Source organism: Ptiloglossa arizonensis, chromosome 11 (genome assembly GCF_051014685.1).
Source record: "Ptiloglossa arizonensis isolate GNS036 chromosome 11, iyPtiAriz1_principal, whole genome shotgun sequence".
NCBI lineage: Eukaryota > Metazoa > Arthropoda > Insecta > Hymenoptera > Colletidae > Ptiloglossa > Ptiloglossa arizonensis.
Genome location: NC_135058.1, coordinates 14590765 through 14608967, shown reverse-complemented (window position 1 = coordinate 14608967; position 18203 = coordinate 14590765). Strand labels below are relative to the sequence as shown.

At 46.0% G+C, this 18203-nt stretch overlaps 2 protein-coding genes across 11 annotated transcripts in view; one reads left to right on the top strand and one right to left on the bottom strand.

The window, feature by feature from the left end:
• The window catches only part of Trc (Serine/threonine-protein kinase tricornered), a 91977-nt gene that overhangs the window by 19044 nt on the left and 54730 nt on the right, over nucleotides 1-18203 (bottom strand). For 2 of the 9 annotated variants that reach the window (XM_076323116.1, XM_076323114.1), the window contains exon 1: nucleotides 7544-7977. The exons of 5 other annotated variants lie outside the window; for them this stretch is intronic. The gene's annotated coding sequence lies outside the window, so the exon portion shown is untranslated. Of the gene's footprint in view, nucleotides 1-4977; nucleotides 5018-7543; nucleotides 7978-11671; nucleotides 11752-18203 lie in introns of those variants that run through there. 2 more of the 9 variants (XM_076323117.1, XM_076323118.1) reach the window with 2 other exon arrangements.
• On the top strand, nucleotides 14458-17515 carry LOC143152716 (uncharacterized). Of its 2 annotated transcripts, XM_076323123.1 has the most exons (3): nucleotides 14458-14809; nucleotides 14869-14957; nucleotides 15082-17515. In XM_076323123.1, exons 1-3 carry the CDS (start codon nucleotides 14706-14708, stop codon nucleotides 15156-15158), a joined length of 270 nt encoding a protein of 89 aa, XP_076179238.1. In that variant the 5' UTR covers nucleotides 14458-14705; the 3' UTR covers nucleotides 15159-17515. The 2 variants fall into 2 exon arrangements, with proteins under 2 accessions (XP_076179238.1, XP_076179237.1); XM_076323122.1 differs by having other exon boundaries at nucleotides 14869-15163.

Genomic DNA, 18203 nt, shown 5'->3' with positions numbered 1-18203 from the left:
CGCGGCTACGAAAACCACCGCCTAAATTTATCTCGAGGATACACGCGACCGAATGCAACGCCGATCGATACCTACACCCGTAAACTCTAGAAATCTCGGCGTACCTTCTCCGCGTGAACGTTTCGCGACACGAATGCGATCGTAACGGTGCCGCCATTAATCACACCGACCCTTTAACGGTTGAACGCATCTGGAAGAAGCTAGACCCGAGTCTACGCTGCGCTTTACACCGTGCTGAATTTAATTATCAAACCCGAGGTGGTAAACAACGCGAGAGTGCAAACAACCGTAAAACGTATTACGGCCGATTCCGTGCAACGATCGCGGCCAATCTCGCACGTGAAAAGGAATAAACGTTTTCTTTGCTGTGTTTAGAGAGTTAGAAGGAAAGCTCGGTTTTCGGGACGAAAAGAAAAAACGATAACGAACACTTCGATCCGGAGACGCGGAGTGTCCCGTGTGAAAGTACGTGGAATTGTTTGTTCTTGGATTTTCGTAAAAGAATTTTAGAAATATATACGAGGTTGTTGAATAAGTTTTGTCATTTTGTTGAAAATTCGCGTCAGACTTTACGAACGACGGAAATAAATTCGTCGATTTCTGATCCGAAATAAAACGTTTGATCGTAACGTAACGATACGATTATTACGAAGCTAATTAGAAGATACGGGATAGAGCATTCGTGGCGCGTCGGTACGGGCAATTCCTTACCGATTATTTCTGTTCATCGAGCGGATCGCGGCGACGCCGTCGTTCATCGACAAAGGCAACTATCGTCGTCGAGTGTGACTTCCATTACGAGTAAGCCGCAAAGCGAAGCGAACGTCCAGGAAAAGTAGATTTCCATTGAAAACTTTCGTTCGAATACTCTCTCACGGTCAAGTACGGCTTGCCGTTGCGAATCGATACGGAATAAGCACTTTCTTTAACGAGCAACTGTATCGTACCGAAACCGGTCCGTTTTGAAGTAACATTTCAGACGTTTTATCTCCGGGACGTATCCGCGCGAGACTATAATTCACACCTATTTCGAACGTTTTCGAGAGAGAGAAAAAAAAAAAAATGTTTCCGGACGAGAGATTCCCTGACCATTGACTCGAGAACGCCTCGCGGAGAAAGTATACAAACTCGAACGAGCCACGAACAATAACGTCACGGATAATGTCTCTTCTGTTCTCGCGGCGTTTGTTTAATAACGTACATACGAGAGGAATGAAAACCTTCGATCCGTTCTCAAAGTATTTCAACGCGGACGTCTTCGCGCGTTCTCGTTCAACGAGTAAATATTCATTTCGCGGCGTACTTATTTCATTTTGTATCTCGTTCGTATCCGCGGAACTATTATTTCTACTTTCGTTGATTCTCTCTTCTCTTTTCCTTGTCCGTATTATTTTATCGTATTTATATTATACCGTTCTGAAATTTAGGTTAACGCGTAACCGTACCTCGTCGTCTTTGCGTCGAACGTATCCTCGTTTCTACTTTTACGCGTTAACTTTTTACTTTCGTTTTCCTCGTCTTTTTCTTCTTTCGCGCAATAACCCATCACGGTTCTTCTTTTTCCTTTTCAAACGTATACGTACACCTCGGTACAACGGAGACGTGTATTATTACCATTAACCTCGCCCTTTCGGCTCGCCTCCACGTAACTCAATGTTCTTGAACTTTATTCCATTTTTGCCCTTTCCTTCGATACGACGAACAAAGTCGTTAAACGAACGACGCGGAAAGAAAAAATTGTTACTTCGATCCGGATCGCGTAACCTACGGTCAACGCGTACCGTTCCCAGAAAAAAAAAAAACGCGAAATATTTTCAATCGAACGGAAAAAGAAAATTACAAATTTGTCCGTGCACGTGAGCGTGTCGGTGTTATTTGCTTAACAGTTTCGCTACATTTTCAAGTAGGCTAACAAAGAAAAATTTCTATGAAATAATTCAACTCGGAACTCGGTTAACCACTTTTCTTTTGCTCGCTTACCGATAAATAAATTCTTTGAATTTCTCCGACGCGATAGGAGTTGTACGGAGTATATTAATTCAGCTCCGTTGGAACGCGGGAAAAGTTTATTCCGTGTTGGCGCGACGCGAGATCGAATTCGAGTTGGTAAATTCGTAGCCGAAGTCGAGCGCGGCGGTCGAGCGAATTCGAGCGAACAATCGCGCGTAAAAATGATTTTTACGACTCGCTGTTAACGTTAAACGGGCGCGAGACCGTCGCGTAGGCCTAGAACGATCTCACGAACGATCACTTTCCACTAATTAATAATTGGATAACGTGTGCAGCGCAAACAACCGCCGCGATAAATTTTAATAGCCCGTGTATTGATTTTCTCTGGTAGCGGTGAACGGGAATCCATCGTGTGCCACGGTGGAATAAAACAAACGGTACATTCACCTACAAAGCCGAACGACCATACGATTTCTTGAGAGAAGGCCTTTTTTCGAACTTGCTTCGATTCCGTTTCATCCGAAGCGTGTCGTTCGGGAACGACGACGATCCTTCCTTCTCCTTCTCCTTTTCCTTCTCCTCCTTCTCCTCTTCGCCTTATCGAAACAAATGTGCCGGTGAAAAAATTACTCCGATCCACTTTCCTGACACGACCGATATGCCTGCTCGATTGGAATCGAGAGGTCGACGTAGCTTTGGGTGAAACGACGTCGTCGAACTACTCCTCTTTTCCGAGTTCCTCTTTTCTAAGCGAACGCGACGTTCTATGGGTCGTGTTCGCGAATTAATCCACTCTGATAACCGCGAAGCGCCGTCACGGGGAGCTATTTCTTTTTTAAATCGAAGAATCTTGAGTGCGCGACGACAAAGTTGACGAGCGCGGGTTCGGTAAGTTGCATTTTGCAGAATCGTTCGAAATAATTAAGGGTTTACGGCACACCGACCGGCCGAGATAAATGAATTTTAGAAACCGATTTTATATACTTTTAAACGATACACAAGTACTCGAGTGTGCGACGTATCCGTGTTGAAAAATGGTTTCGAAAAGCTACCTTTTTCTCGACGATCCCTCGAAGGTTTCCTCTTTCGTAATTTCGATGTTTAATTTCGTAGCCCCAGATGGCACGCGATTCCGTTAAATAGGTACGTGGCCCCGAAAAGAAATCATCCGGCATTTTTGAAAATAGGTAGGACCGTGGCGAGCGCGTTGAAAACAAAGAGGAAGATTACTTTGGAAAGTAGGGCAAATTCGAAACGCGTATTTAGGCTAGCGTATTTTGCGCAACAAAAGAGTCGTTACTTTATCACCGACCGGCTTTGGTCGAGCTTATTTGCGGTTATTAACTATTTTTACATTTCGCGTTCGGTCGTCTCGCGGTGCATTTCTGTTCTTCTTCGCGCGCGAAATCTGTTTCCCATTCGCAGCCAATATTGGGGTGCTTTGGTCACGGATCAAAGATAATTTTCTTGACCGTAAACCGTGTCGAGGATCGTCGATCGTGTCCGTGGTGTAAACGCGTCGATTGAGATCCGATTATCCGTGTTATTTAGGTCAAAATGGTCGTATGTCAGTCCACGCGAGCAAAGGCGTGCCTCTAGGAAAGGATTTTCCCTCGAGTGTTGTGAGAGCGTTGCAACGATTTTCAGATAACGACGATTACCGTTCGCGAGTAACAATTTTCAGTTTTTCTCCGAAACAGTTGCAAACGTGTTGCGCGTAACGACCCTTTAGGTAATAATATATCGTTACGCGTGCCACCTGGCACCGGAACAACGAACCTCGATTATTTATCTATTGCAGTCGATGTACTCTGCTACAATTTATTTTCCTACGCGAAATTCGACACTTCTCGGTGCAAAATTTCCAATTTTACGGAAATCGGGATACGTTGCAACCTTTAACGATATTTAGCCGCGTCTCGAGGCATTTTTCGAAGTTTTCACGAAAACGTACATTATTCCCTTTTTAGAAATCATAATCGAACTCTTGCGCTTTTATCCAACGCGCATGTAACTAATAAACGATCTTTCGAGCGGTATTGCGTTATAATAATTATCCGAGCTATCTAAATTGAATTTACAAATTGTAGAAACGGTTTGTAAAACAGGTTCATTCACCGCGTTACGAGCAATATTTATATCTTAACGGTGTAGTAAAGCCGTTGGGGAATAGTAAAAAATTAATATAACGTTTACGATCGTTCACGTCGAAAGAAACTGTATCAGAGGACAAGCTTTGCACGCGTTGCGTTTACGAAGCTTTATGCACCGGTGCATTTACAAAACACTCTTCGCTCTCGATTCTCAAAGTTTTCCAATGCATTCCCGTTCGCTTTGCTTTAAACTTTTAAACTCTCGTAAAAATCCCCTCCACAACGCCGGGCGTACGGTCGATCGAAGATTGGCTCGTACGATTCGCGATTGTTGTTATAATAAAGTTCTCTGTATCTGTGAAGCGCAAGTTTGTTCCTAATTTTGCGAAAAATACGTTACCTTGTAAATAATTAAATACGTTTTTTTATCGTGTAATATTTTTCGAACTATGTTCCTCGAAAACAAGTATTACGGACGGTACATACTAATTAACGTCAAATATCGCGTTACGTTGTCTACGTTCTATTTTATTTTTACGTATTATCTGGTTTATAAATTTAGTTTCAAATTCGTCCTTTTCGTCGCGAACAATTTCGTATCCGTAAATCGTGCAACAAAAACGCGAAACGAATAAAAAAAAAAAAATTCCACGTCGTTGCTTTCCGCTTCGCGGTGTTTTCTCTTTCGTTTCGGGGTAAAGTTATTATTAGGTTGTTCGGAAAGCGATTTCGTTTTCCAAAACGGAGAATATACAATTCGATAAAGTGTTTGTGCACTCTGAAAAAATCGTGTTTCATTTTCACCAAAAAAAAAAAACGAAACAACTTTCCGAACAACCCGATAAATAATCGTAGGATCGATAATCGAACGATTCCGCGAGCGTACACACGGTTCGAAATAGTTAACGTGTAAAGTTTACGTAGCGATCTTTACCTGCACGGAAGAGCACGGAATTACTTAAGGTTGTTTCGTTCTCCGTTGCAAACGTTGCGTTTTATCGAGTATTCCGGGAAACACGGGAGAGTACACGACGTGCACCTACGATCCCGTAGACGACAAACCGTGAAAATAGTCGAAAGAAAGGAGCAATGGCAGTGGTTTGTGGCGCGTATGTGTGTCACGCGGATACTCGGAGTCTGAGTCACTCGCGCGTTCGCTCGTTCGCTCGTTCGCTCGTTCGCTGGTTCGCTCGGGCGTTCGTCGTGTGCCCCGGTCTCGTGCTCTTTCACCTACTAACGGTTGGTTTACGGTTCTTCGAGTCTTGCCAAACGCAGCATTTCGCGTCCAACCGCGTTTGCACGCGGAAAAAGCTATCGAGTTTCCATTCTGCCGAGATTCGTCATGCGCGAACCCTGTCTAATTCTAAACGCGTCTGCGATAAGGGTAACGCGCCCGGACGTTCTGGATTCGAAAGATCCGCCTCCGCGTTGATCGTTTTCTCGAACGATGTCGTTCTCTTACCACGAGTTTCTCGAAATCGAGAGACGATCGACGCGAGAAAGTTACGAAGAATAATAATAATAATAACGGAGAACCGTTTTTTTTTATCGTTTTCTCCGACGCGTGTAATAAACGTACAAGTTTTTTTTCCTTTCCTTTTTTCTTTCAGAAGAGTCGTAAATCGCACCGGAGAAACACGAAGTAGATCGCGAAAAGTAAAACCCGGTGCGCCGCGTGCTTCGATTAAGTTCGAATTTAAATCATTCGCGCGCACTTAACCGCGCGCGGTGTTTCGAATGGAAGCTCCGATCGAACGGGTTTAGCATCGCATCGATGAACGCGTAAAAATAAACGGGAATACTTCTGAATACGTGCATACGTCCAGGCGAAATAGAAACGTTATTTACGGGCGGCGAGATATCCGCGTTGCGCAGGCCCGACGCAAAGTCCCGTTTAAAGTACGACAGAATACTGGTCGGACGTCACCGCGCAAACGTTCGTTCCGCGTTTAAACGGACGAGCAAAGTGTCGGAACCCGCGAGAACTTTCCGCCTCTTTTCGAGAGAGCGGGACGAAATCCTGTACTTTTTCATCCGCGTTCTCTCATTCGTCCGAACGGTCTCCGTCGTCATCGTGAACCGTTTCCCTGTTTAGATCTAATTAGATCCATTTAAATCCATTTAGATATACTTGGATCTATTTGGATCGCGATGACGCTAATTTTAGAAAATTTCCGGCGATTAAAGTTCTCGTGATCTCGCAAGTCGACGGAATAATTGCAACGTTCGATAGCCGAGGAAAAACCTACAACCCTAATCGTCTTCATCGACGACAGAAGGGAATTTAAACTTCGAGTTTTTTTACTTCGACTCGTAGCATCGCGTTCTAATCGTTTACACGTACCGTTCGTGTACACATTGAACCGTTCCCGTTGCTTATACGCCGAGTTTAAATTTGCGAAGCAAAGTGAACGTTCACTTCCGCGTTCGAAGTGTTCAACGCGTTGTGTACCGCGTTTGAAGTCGGATTCGCTTTACGAACGAGCATTGTCTCGCGATCGAACGAATTACGAAAGTTTCGTTTGGCGATTAACGGGACGGTTAACATTGAACTTTGAAATTCGTGACGAGGAAAAAAAAAACGAAAAACGACGGAACCTTGCGCGGGATTCGATGCAAAACGAATGTTCGCGCGAGGATCGAATTCTCACGCTGACGTCGAACCGAGAATAAACCGAGAAGAACCGAATCTTTGAATCTCGTCGCTGGAAGTCTCTCCGACTCTTGATAATCTTGCGCGCCTGAAACGTTGCTTTTGTAGTACTTTTCGCGGTTAAAGTTTCTCGAAGATGCGAAATTAAAAATGCCTGTGAATTCCAACGGTTAGACAGATGTCTTTTCGTAAACAAGTGAACGTGGAAAACGTTTCGAGGTTTCATCGGCATTGCGGCTAAGTAGCTTTCTTGGGAATTCGAAGATGCACCGCAGTCACCGGACAGCCGGAACGAGGTTATCCGCACCGCTGGCGAAACATCGAAACACTTTTCCAATAGAACACGAACGACGCACGTAGGAATCTATTGGCGGTGTTGACCATTTGATCGCGGAATGCAGCATATGGCGCGGTTATAAAATCATGAGCGATCGCGGAAAACAGCGTACGGTGCGCGTCTTGTTTCCCTCGCGTAATTATTCGCGTAACGCACCGACCGAGAATAATTGTGCGTTTGCAATCGAGCGAACGTAACGCTAAACGCGTAAGAGCAAGGAAAGATTCAGCACCGGGAGGCCATTTTCAATAACAAAACGAACGGTGCGGCTAAGGGGTTAACCGGGATACTCGGAGACTCGGTTACCCCTCTCGAAGCTACCCCAACTGCTCGCCCTAAAAACGCTCCGAAACGTTACGTAAAGGAAATTTTTCCGTTGGAAACAGCCGTAAGCGAGGTAGGTACGCGACGAATCTCCCGGAGTCGCTCGTTCGCTCTTTCTTTCTTTCTCTCTCTCTCGAGCGACACAGGGTATCTGGAATCGTAAGAGAATCTCGAACGAACGTGTACCTTCGTCGTTATCGTCGATGAGACGTTTTCGCGCGACTGCGCATCGTTCGGCACGTCTTTGCACTCGGTCAGCTGCGAATATCCAATTTTAGCGGTTCTCGACAGGACCGCGAGCCACGCACACGCTGGAACCTCGAGGAGAACGCATCGACCGAGAAACCACACTTTTCCGTCAATTTCCCTCGATGATCGCCGATCGACGAAACGAGTGCTCACTGGAAGATATTCCGTGGTTCGTTCTTCCCGTCGTCCGAACACGACGTGTGCGGCGGCACGAAACTAGACGAGACGAGACGAGACGAGAAGAGACGAGAAGAGACGGGACGAAACGAGACGGGACGAGACGAAACGAAACGAAACGAAACACGTCGCACGAGTGCCAGCCGGCGACTCACTCCCGGTTGGTCTCTTTCCCTCGACTCTTCTCACAGTGTGCTCCTCGCTGCGCGGTGTAGAGCGGTGTGGAGCGGTGTGGAGCGGTGTGGCGCGGCGCGGCGCGGCGCGGCGCGGCGCGGCGCGGCGAGATCGCCGAGAGGCCGAGGGAGGGAAGGAGGCCGAAAGTGCGCGACTCGTCGTAGTCACCTGATCGCGGTCGTCCGCCTGCGCGGCTGCCCTCTTCGTTCCTCCCCTCGGGAGCCACTGAGGCCCAGCCGGTCGGCTCGGTCACGCGTTCCTGAGCCAGCACCACCACCGCGTCATCCCTCGAAACCGTTTACCAACGCGTCTCCGCGAAGGGAGCGTCCTCTGGAAGCTCCACGTTGAGCTCACGTGGCGGTACTGGCCGCGCTCGAACCTATTCACCCGATGCACCGCTCGAACGCCACCGATCCTATCCGATTCTCCCAACCAAGCGACGAAAAGCTTTTTTTCGACCAGCGAGCGAACCGTGTACGTACGGTTACGATTTCACGGATGCCGTCGGGGTAATTTTTGGCAAGGATCTCGATTCTACGTCTCGAAATTTACGGTTCCCGATTAGCCACCGATTTCGCGCGACTTCTTCGTAGATATCTCGAGCCAAAAGCGTACGCGAGAAACTCGAGAACGATATTTCCAGAAGTCATCGGAAATTGGACGCTGAAATTTTTGTCCGTTCGTCGTGAAGTATTTCCTTTTACACGTTGAACTCCAATTTGCGTTCGAAGGACTTAAACGCAACGTTCCACTAGCTCGAAGGGTCCAGCAACGCAAGAGTCTCGTGTCTTATTCGCGGATCGATGCATTAACGTTTGAATTAACAATAGAAAATTCGCTGGAAAATTCGTCGCGAGCTACAACGAGCGGTAGTCACGGAGTCTGGACTTCTCGTTGGACATTTTTTATCAGTTGGATCGTAGGATCAACGCGAGGTCGAACGTTGTCGCGCAACAGAAACGGGTACATTTTTCTTCTCGGCGAGTGCTGGTGATATTTTCGCGAGTTCCGTGAAAACTGTCTCCGCCCGAAAAACGTCCGCGAGTAATCCACCGAACTGTGCTCGATATTTCCTTCGAACCGCTCGAACTATTTTTACGCCGACCGTTCTCTCGTCGAATCTTTCCTCCAATCGCTGCGAAGTGTTAAAGTACTTGCGCATTTTTACGACTTCGCGCATCTTTATCCCCGTACGGACAATGCAACGTCGTAACAAATAAAACACGAGAAGTCCGCCGAGAAACCATACGGATTAAACTTCCCGTCGTTGTACCATCGTCGTGTTTACGAGGAAAACGCGTTACCCGCGACGCAACGGATCGGTAACGTGGCACGTTCGATAAAACGCGAGCTGGGTCTTTGTTCGACGAATCGGCGGGAAAAAAATGATCGCCAGCCGCGATTGCCACGGTTCTTTTTACACGATGGGCGCAACGATCGACGACGAGTATCGTATCGATCGTATCGTCGCCTCGCGAAATTCAAATATCGGGGAAAACGATCCTTTCGCGCGTCTCGTAATACGTTGTTATCGCAACGCCTATGCACGCGGCGTAATCTGCCTGTACGTGTACCGCTTTCGGCCGATACTACGTCGCTTCGCAAGAAAGCATTGTTCCCGTGCGTCTAGGAACTAAATTCACCGTTTCGGAGCCGTGAATCATACGAGAAACCGAGTTCGAAGCGTTCGTCCAGCTTGACGTCACGGAAGCGGCGTGCAAGCCGACCGAGGGCATTACCAGCCGGATCTCGATAATCCAATATCGCTATGCGAGTCCGCGAGCTTCGCCGCGATCGCGGCTTGATTACCACCCGTGGATCGAGTACCCTTCGTAAAAGTTTGATTTTCTTCTTTGATTGCAAATTTTACGTACGTCGATTACTTTTACCCAACGTAACGCGAAAGGTTTGTGTTCCGCGCCAAGTCGAGTTCACGAGTGACTCGACGATGGTATTGTTCGGAAAGTCATTTCGTTTTTTTCTTTGGTGAAAATGAAACACGATTTTTTCAGAGCGTACAAACATTTCATTGAACTATATACTCTCCATCTTGGAAACACGAACCGACTTCCCGAATAACCTGATAACTTATCGAAGAGTACGTAGCGGGTGTATTTGGAACGGCCGCGAAATGCCCGATTATCGAAATTCGTGAAACTCGAGAGCGATCCGTAACGCGTTGGTACGTACGGTGTCCGATTTAGCTCGGAACGTCTCGAAACGATCGAGCCGCAAGCTCGAAATCGTACCGTGAAAAGGAACCAACCGCGAACGAACAATTTGCGAGAGCAAACGCGAGCAAACGGTACTTTCTCTTTGGCACGGGACGCGTTGCGCGCGTCTTGGACGGTCGTGAAATACCTGCGTGGTCGTTTGCGAGCCGAAACGCAATGGCGCGGCGCGGCGTGGCGCGGCGTGGCGCGGCGCGGCGTGGCGCGGCGCGGCGCGGCGCTCACGTTGCCCTCTATCTACACCGTCTACCTCTGCTACACGTGGGAATATTGATTTCGCCGCGTCAGCTGCTCGCTGGCTCGCTCGGCTCCGCTTGGTCGTCGGTTCGTTCCCCGCTTGCCCACTGTGACTCGGTTGTTCTACCACTTTGTGGTTTAACCTACATACTCGAGTCTATTTTACCCTGTCTTCTGGCTAAGGAACATCGTCTAATTATCGCTCTATTAGCGAGCAGGTTTCTATGTACGAATCGATTACCGGTCTTTGCGAAAAAAAAGTACTCCAACTACGAGCGTACGTCGGTTGGTTACTCGAACCTTCCGGGAACGGAGCTAAGTGGCTCGATCGTTTTCAACGCACGTTCCTCGAAACATCGCGAAACGCTACCCCGATATTACTTCGCACCTCTCGGTGATGACGAGTTCCCGAGCGGATTATTCGGTCGGTTAACGACCAACGCGTTCCTCTACCTCGGGGATCGCGAGACGCGAAAATTGCCAAAACTTGGCTCCCGGTTTCCAATCGGTAGTCGAGGAACGAACGAATCTTCGGTAGCTTCCAGGTAATAGGGCGCGTGGTGCGCGTGGCGGGGCGAGGTTCGAGGTTCGAGGTTCGAGGTTCGAGGTCGAACGCGAACTGCGCCAAGTAATTGATTCGCGGAAACGAATTCGACGCGTAGGACACGACCGTGGACAATCGCGTCGAGTAGACGGACGTTGCGCAACCGATGTTTTCTTTGCGCACTCTTTGCGAACTTTTCCCGACTAATTTCGAACGGGATCCAAAGGGGATCGACCTAGATCGAAACGCGATGAAATTATTCGGTACGGAGGGTTTTATGTAACGTTACGTAAGCCGAGAACGTAGCTCTCGTTCGTGATATTGCTCCGTTCGATCGTGCCTTCCGCGTAGATTCAATTCACCGTGGACGTTTAACGGCCGCTTTGCAACTCGCTCGTTGCTACGAGGTTCGCTCGGAAAATCGAAAATCGCGCGTACATTCCGCGCAGCTTTCGGTATGTTTGCCGTTGCACCGTTTCGGGTCCGTAGGAGCCACAGACGCAACGATTTATCGTAACGATGGCGTTACAACGCCATTCGAAAGGTTCGCGTCGCAACTATCGCGATCGTTGTTCGAAACGACGTTAGAATTATCTCGGTGGTGCGCAATCGCGTCGAGGATACACGTACGAAATTATTTGTCGAAAAATCGTTGCGTCGGTGGCCCTGTTACGCTCGCGTTCGTTCGACGCTTTCTCTTACCGTTCGATCGAGGAGCGGGTCTTTGATATTACAAGATTCTCCGAACTCTGAAACGTATCGAACGCGTCGACGGGGAAACGTCCATTCTCTTCGATAGAATTAACGCGAACCACGATACTAACCTGAAACAGACCAAAAAAAGAGCACATGTAACGATAAGCGGAACGAGTCGCCGCGAAGGGTAAAAGAATTGGTTAAAAATAGGAAGCTACGGCCGATACAACGTACGGAGGAAAATAAGATAATTCGTACAATAATCCTATTATAAGAACGAAGAACTGTGGCAATGGCCTGGGAGGCATTGAAACGATCCGCGTCCCTCTCGACATCTTTCCCACTGTTCGCGCGAATAAAAGTATACGGGATCTGCGAAACAATCGGTTCGGTACACCGTAACCAGGCGATACTCTTACCGAACCCGCGACACGCGATCAACCTCCCGTAGCGCCGGATAACTGCTTCTCTCGTTAATTGTAATTAAATTCCGCTTCTTCCACGAATTCGTTGTAAACGGGTATAATAATATCGTTCGAAATAAAATACGCGCGTTAAAAGCGAACAACAACAACTCCCACCGACGTTGCTCGACCAACTTTCCCACGTACGAGATTTTCGATAAGCCGCGACCGCGCAACGAGTACCTCGCGTTTAGACATCGAATCGAAGAACCGTAACGCGTAGCGGACATTGGGCGAGATAAAAAAAAGTTGGCCTTTAGAACAGTCGCTAGCGCGTTTCGCGTCGTGTTTAATTGTCGTGCAACTCGTCTCGTTGCTATTTAACGTACCAATGCCGCCGGAACGTTCAGTTCCGCGCGCGTGTCTTTCAATTTTTACGCGAACGTGGTTTTGGAGGTCGAAACAACGCGGCTAGAGTGTCTCGAAAGGTGTATTCTCTTGAAAATAAAATTAGAAATTTCTTCGCGATAATTTTTTTCCTCGTAGATCGAAAGTAAAAGAATAATTGTCGCGCAATTAGTCTCGTTGTTCAGTTTTTGCGCAAAAGTAGTTTTAATAGTCGAAACATAATTAGAGTGTCTTGAAACGTTCTTGGAAACAAAATTACAAATTTTTTCACATTACGATAATTTTCTTCCTTGTGTAATTAAAAGTATAAAAATAATACACAGAAGCAAAGACGGTTACGTGTACGTTAATGGCGCAAAGACGAGATACAGTTACACGGTGTTATTATCCTAACCCAAATAACCCAACCTAAATAATTCGCGCGATCAGCTGTGCAGTGTTCGGTAACTGTTCGCAGCGTTTTCGCTGCGTGTACATAAACGGCGCGATGCTTTCGTTGGTTCGGTGGCGTCTCCTTTCTACCATTTTATTCTCGCATTCCGTGGAGGAGCCTCGACGGGAGTGCGAAAAAAAAAAAGAAACAGACGGAACAAGGATACCGCGAACGATACCGAGGAACGAGAGAGTCGAACGCTCGTAGAGAACGAAGGGTGTTTTATTGATTTTTCGAACATCTGATCGACGACGAGAGCAAAAAAAGAGAGCACGGAGTGGTCGAACGAGACAAGGGATGGAAAAGGAGACACCGCCACCTTGCCCTACTTCTAGCGACGGGTTCGAGGAAAAATCAAGTTCTATTTACCGTCTTTTTGCCCAGAATCTATTAGCTTAAGCCTCGTTGAGACGAACTGGGACGTTATTTTATATAGGTACTCAGCTTCTGCGACGATTCGGGTCTCGCGTATGTAGCTACCGAAAACGATACTCTCTATCTTCGTTTTTCGTAGGAGAAGGACGTTTAGAAGCGAAAATTGAGAATAGTCGCAACGGGATGAGAAACTTGACAACTTCGCGACTCGACCCTTACGATTTCGAACAACCATCCGTGAACTGTTACGATAACGTATTTTTCAAATTTACGCGCAAACGAGTTACACGTCTCGTGAACGTGTTACGTAGCGTCGTTTCTTATTCCTCGTTCGCGATAAAGTGTGCAAACGAGGGTAGATAATTTCGACGCAACGCTCTTTGGGAACGATTCGTAAATTAGCGCGAGACAATCGCTGAAAATTTAAAAAAAAATTACTTCTACATTCTCCGGTAGGATGATTCCGAACTCGTTGGTAGGTATTGTATGAAATTGTAACGAACCGAATTATTCGCCGTTACTGTTCATCGGGGAAATAATTCACTAACGGAATAATGAAAAACTCGAAGAAATATACACATCCGATATTGATCGTATCCACCGTACCAGCGGTAGAATCATCGTCGTAAAATATTGCACGAGGAAACTTACCGCGCATAAAAGAAAAAGATTATTCCGTGTGTAGCGGGTAAACGGTGGTTTGGTAAGGCGATTAAGAACAATTTGTTTTAAATACACTAGGGGGTTGTACGATTTGTGCGCATAACGGACGTTGATACAACTCCGATACACAATGGTCGATAATGCACGGTAATTTGTAGGTACATTTGTACACATCGAGTATTGTATGTTCGATACGAAGAAAGTAAAATAACGACTGTATTTTTAATACGAAATATAAGCACGCGTTTACGTAATTTGTTCATTTCTCTGTTTCTTTGTTACTAGACTTTTCTATACCGATAGAATTGTAATTTTCTTTCGTAACTATAAATCGTTAACCTTTACGTTTAAACTTTTCCCTTCCCTTTCCTACGACGTACTCTTATCGCATCGTTTTCGACGCAAGGTTAACGTCAACGTGTAACTGTACTTTGCCTTCGTGTCGTATGTACACTTATCTCTACTTCTGCGCACCGTTTTCGTTTTCCAACGAAGAATTCCATTTTCAAGTCAACTTCGCGTGCAATATCGACGAATTATCGTTACGATTCTCGCAGCGATCGTGGCTACGCTCGGTGAAAGATTTAAAGAGTTAAAGAAGATAATTCCGAGTTCGTAAGGAACGCAAAGTGCCCTTGTTCTCCGTGTCGGTGCGTGGATTAAGTCTATCGCTGTCTGTATCTCCGGGATAGTAGTATCTTCCTCTATTTCGTACCTGTGTTGCCACGGTAACAGCCTAGATTCGAGAGGCTGGGAGATGCGGACCCACGGAAGAGACAAAGGGGCAGACGAAGAGCGCGCGCGCGGCCACGAGCCTGCGCCTACACGCTCAAAAATGTATCCAGGAAGAGTGGAGAAAGGGTAGGGAAAACAAGAGGGAAGGAGAACCATTGTTGCTCGATCGTGTCTCTTTGTTTCAGATTTCCGGTACCACAGGCGCGAGAGAGCGAGAGAGCGAGCGAGCGAGCGAACGACATAAACAACGATTCGTCGGAATGTGCGCAGCCAGGTAACGCAAACTTCGATCTATCGACGGACACTGGGGGTGACTTCCTCTCTTCGATCGAAACGCGCGTATTTTCGATTCGTGCGCGAGTAATTCGCACGTCGAATTGTTCTTAAAAACCTTGCAGCGTGGAGTGTATCGACGAAAAGCAGGTCACGCTTTTCCGAAGGAGGAGGGCAGCTCCGGCCGAAACGAGGACATTGATTTAAAAAAAGAAGGAAAAAAGATGCGAAGGGTAAAGTGGTCTTTGAAAATATTTCAATTTACGTAACCAACGACTTTCGACCGATCGTTTTTTTCCACGTATTTCGGTACGATTCTTATCTACGGTGAGTTTCACGGACGAGTATAACCCTCGAACAATGATGGACGAAGTTGTTGTCCGAATACAAATTTCGAGCCACAAGTGTAGAATAAATGAAACGTTCGATGAAAATTCAAATCGGAATTGCACGATCGAATTGTGTCTCGAACGCACGGAATGTCTTTTTTTATCGAGATCGTTACTCCGGGTACATTGATTCTTAAATGGTGTCTATTTAACGAACGAAGTGTACGATTCTTAATAACTTGAAGTTATCGGTTTGACGATAATGGCTCGTGGCGAACGTTTGCTCTTGAAATAGACGAAACGCGACCGTACTGAGTTTGGAGTAGTCTGAAAAATATAAATTGTAGAGGAAAAAAATACACAACTCGTTGGTATATTTACTTTCACTTTGATCCACGTTTCGGTAAAGGTTCGAAAGATAAAAGTCGGGAAGCCTGGAATTAGACCGCGCCGGATCCTGTTCTCGAACGATGCGCCGTATGGGTGCAATATTTCCTTTCCAAATCCCTGGACGAAAGTGGAGGGTTCGGAGAAAAATGAGCCAATGTTTACGCAGACACTTCGTACACGTTCGATTCGAGGAAGAATTCGCGATTCGAATACGCGCGCGTATTTCATCGCGAGTAAATGGAAAACGCGTTGGAATAGTTTCTTAATCTACTTAATTAACGTTACGAGCCGATATGATACCACTCGATCGATAGAATGTACGATATCCGCTGACAGACTGCCGTGCAAACTAAAACACGGATACTGTCGTACATCGGTCGCGTTTTCTCGCAATTGCAAACTTTAATTGGATTTCTCGCCAAGTATCGATGCGTAATCGTGCGAAAGACCCCTCTAAATTGTAAAAGTTTTTCCGATTCTTTTTTTTTCAAACGCCGGTGTTTCAAAATTCGAAAGATTTCACTTGGAACTTCACGCTCTGAAAATAGAGATTTGCAACGAGCGATAGTCGAACGAACGGATTGCGACAACGCCGTTTTCAATAAATGCGATCGCTATCCGCGAACGAGAACAAAAGAAAGAAATATTCGTTGGATATCTTTCGATCGGTACCGATTTCTATTTTTTTTTTTTTTTCAAGTATTCGACGTTAAAATATTGTTACCTTGCGTTACGACGTACGGTGAATCGTATCTTAATAACACTGGTATCTTGATAATATTAATAATAATGGTCGTAATGATCGACCGCGGATTTATATCCGGGAGAATGCTTTCGGTATAATTACGAGGATTTCGTACGCGACCTGACCTCGTCCTGAATTTCGTTTCTCCGGGGCCGTTCGAGAATCCAGCAACCCTCCTCCCTTCCTCGAGAGCTAGGGCACGCTGCCAGGCAGGAAGAGAACGTTTCGTAGGAAAAGCTACGCCGAACGATAACAGCGCGCTTGAATTATAGATCGGTCTGCATATCGTGTAACGGAAAAACCGAATCGCGGATAAATGAAGTTTCTTCTATCGGTGGTGAAACAATAACACAGCGGTGTCTCTTCTTACCTCGAATCGCGAGCACAGTATCGTATTCGAGACGGCGATCGTCAACTTCATTTCGAACAAAAACAATTCCATTTTCGCGAGATACAACATCGTTCTGTAATTCGAATACTAATTTCTATTCGACGGATACCGTGTAAAAAATTCTGTTCTTTCTGTTCGTTCGAGATTTCGATCTACGAAAGAATACTGTCCGTTCGAGACTCGAGGCTGCGATGCTACGAAAGTTTATCCAACGATTACGAGAACCTAGTAGAAGAGGAACATCTCGAAGCGTGTCGCGACGAGATCGAAAGAACGTATCTCGCAACGGAGAAACAATACCGAGCGGAAACGCCGAAAGTACAATATTATCGAAACGTATATTACCGCGAACAATTCGCAATCGTTCGCGTGTGCACGGCATATGAAAAACGCGCGTGCGCGACAACGACGTACATTTGAATAGATTAAACACGCAATGGATGGCTTCGGTGTTGGAAAGTGAAAGTACATCCGTCTAGCGAACAGCGTTTCGTTTCCACGTTATTTCGTTGCGAGCGCTCGCTGTAAATTCAAGCTGGTATCGAACGATGCACTTTTCCAGCGGGTTAATACAGCGTGTCGCAAAACGAAAGATGTAACCCGTACGAGGCGAATCACTCGAGATTGTATTTCGCGATACGGGTTTTAAAAGATCCAACTTTTTCACCTACGATCGATAAACTACGATTGGAGGATATACCGGATTGTTCGACGAGTTTTGTCGTTTCTCTCGTTGCAAAAACGTACTACGACACTTGGACTTTGAACAACTGGAAATATACGAAGAAATCGACGGATCTACGCGAAACTTTGCGCGTGTTCATCGAGCGGTAGTATTATTAGGTTGTTCGGAAAGTCATTTCGTTTTTCTTTTTTTTTTTTTTTGCGAAAATGAAACACTATTTTTTTTAGAGCGTATAAACATTTTATTATATTATATATTCTCCGTTTTGGAAAACGAAATGACTTTCCGAACGACCCAATATTTTTAGAAAAATATAACGACGAACCTAATAGCTCCATTTCTTATCGAACGATGAAATTTATCGAGCAACCTATCACGTGTTGGAATTGGTAAAATTTCGGAATTTTTAGCGATTCAAAGGAAGCGATCGTCAAATATGAATGTAGATACCTCGTAACGTTTTACGATAAAAACTTGCACAATACGATATTTGAAAAGTTCTCTTCGAGACGCGACGATGTGTCACACATTTTGGAACAGCCCGTATATAATATCTCGTTACCTAATCTTATATGTAACCTGCAACGTATAACGTGTTATCGTGCCTGCACGAGCTACCATAACTAATCTATTTATTTACTGCCGTTATATATCTAAGGTTTTAGAAAGTAATACCGAGGTTGGTACCGTATTTATGGACTTTGAGA

What these genes read in the sequence shown, in the direction of transcription:
- LOC143152716 (XM_076323122.1), top strand. Translation starts at nt 14,706, where the DNA reads ATGCGGACCCACGGAAGAGACAAAGGGGCAGACGAAGAGCGCGCGCGC. An exon ending in CCAGGAAGAGTGGAGAAAGG is followed by an intron (nt 14,810 to 14,868) that starts GTAGGGAAAACA and finishes TCTTTGTTTCAG; the next exon opens with ATTTCCGGTACCACAGGCGC.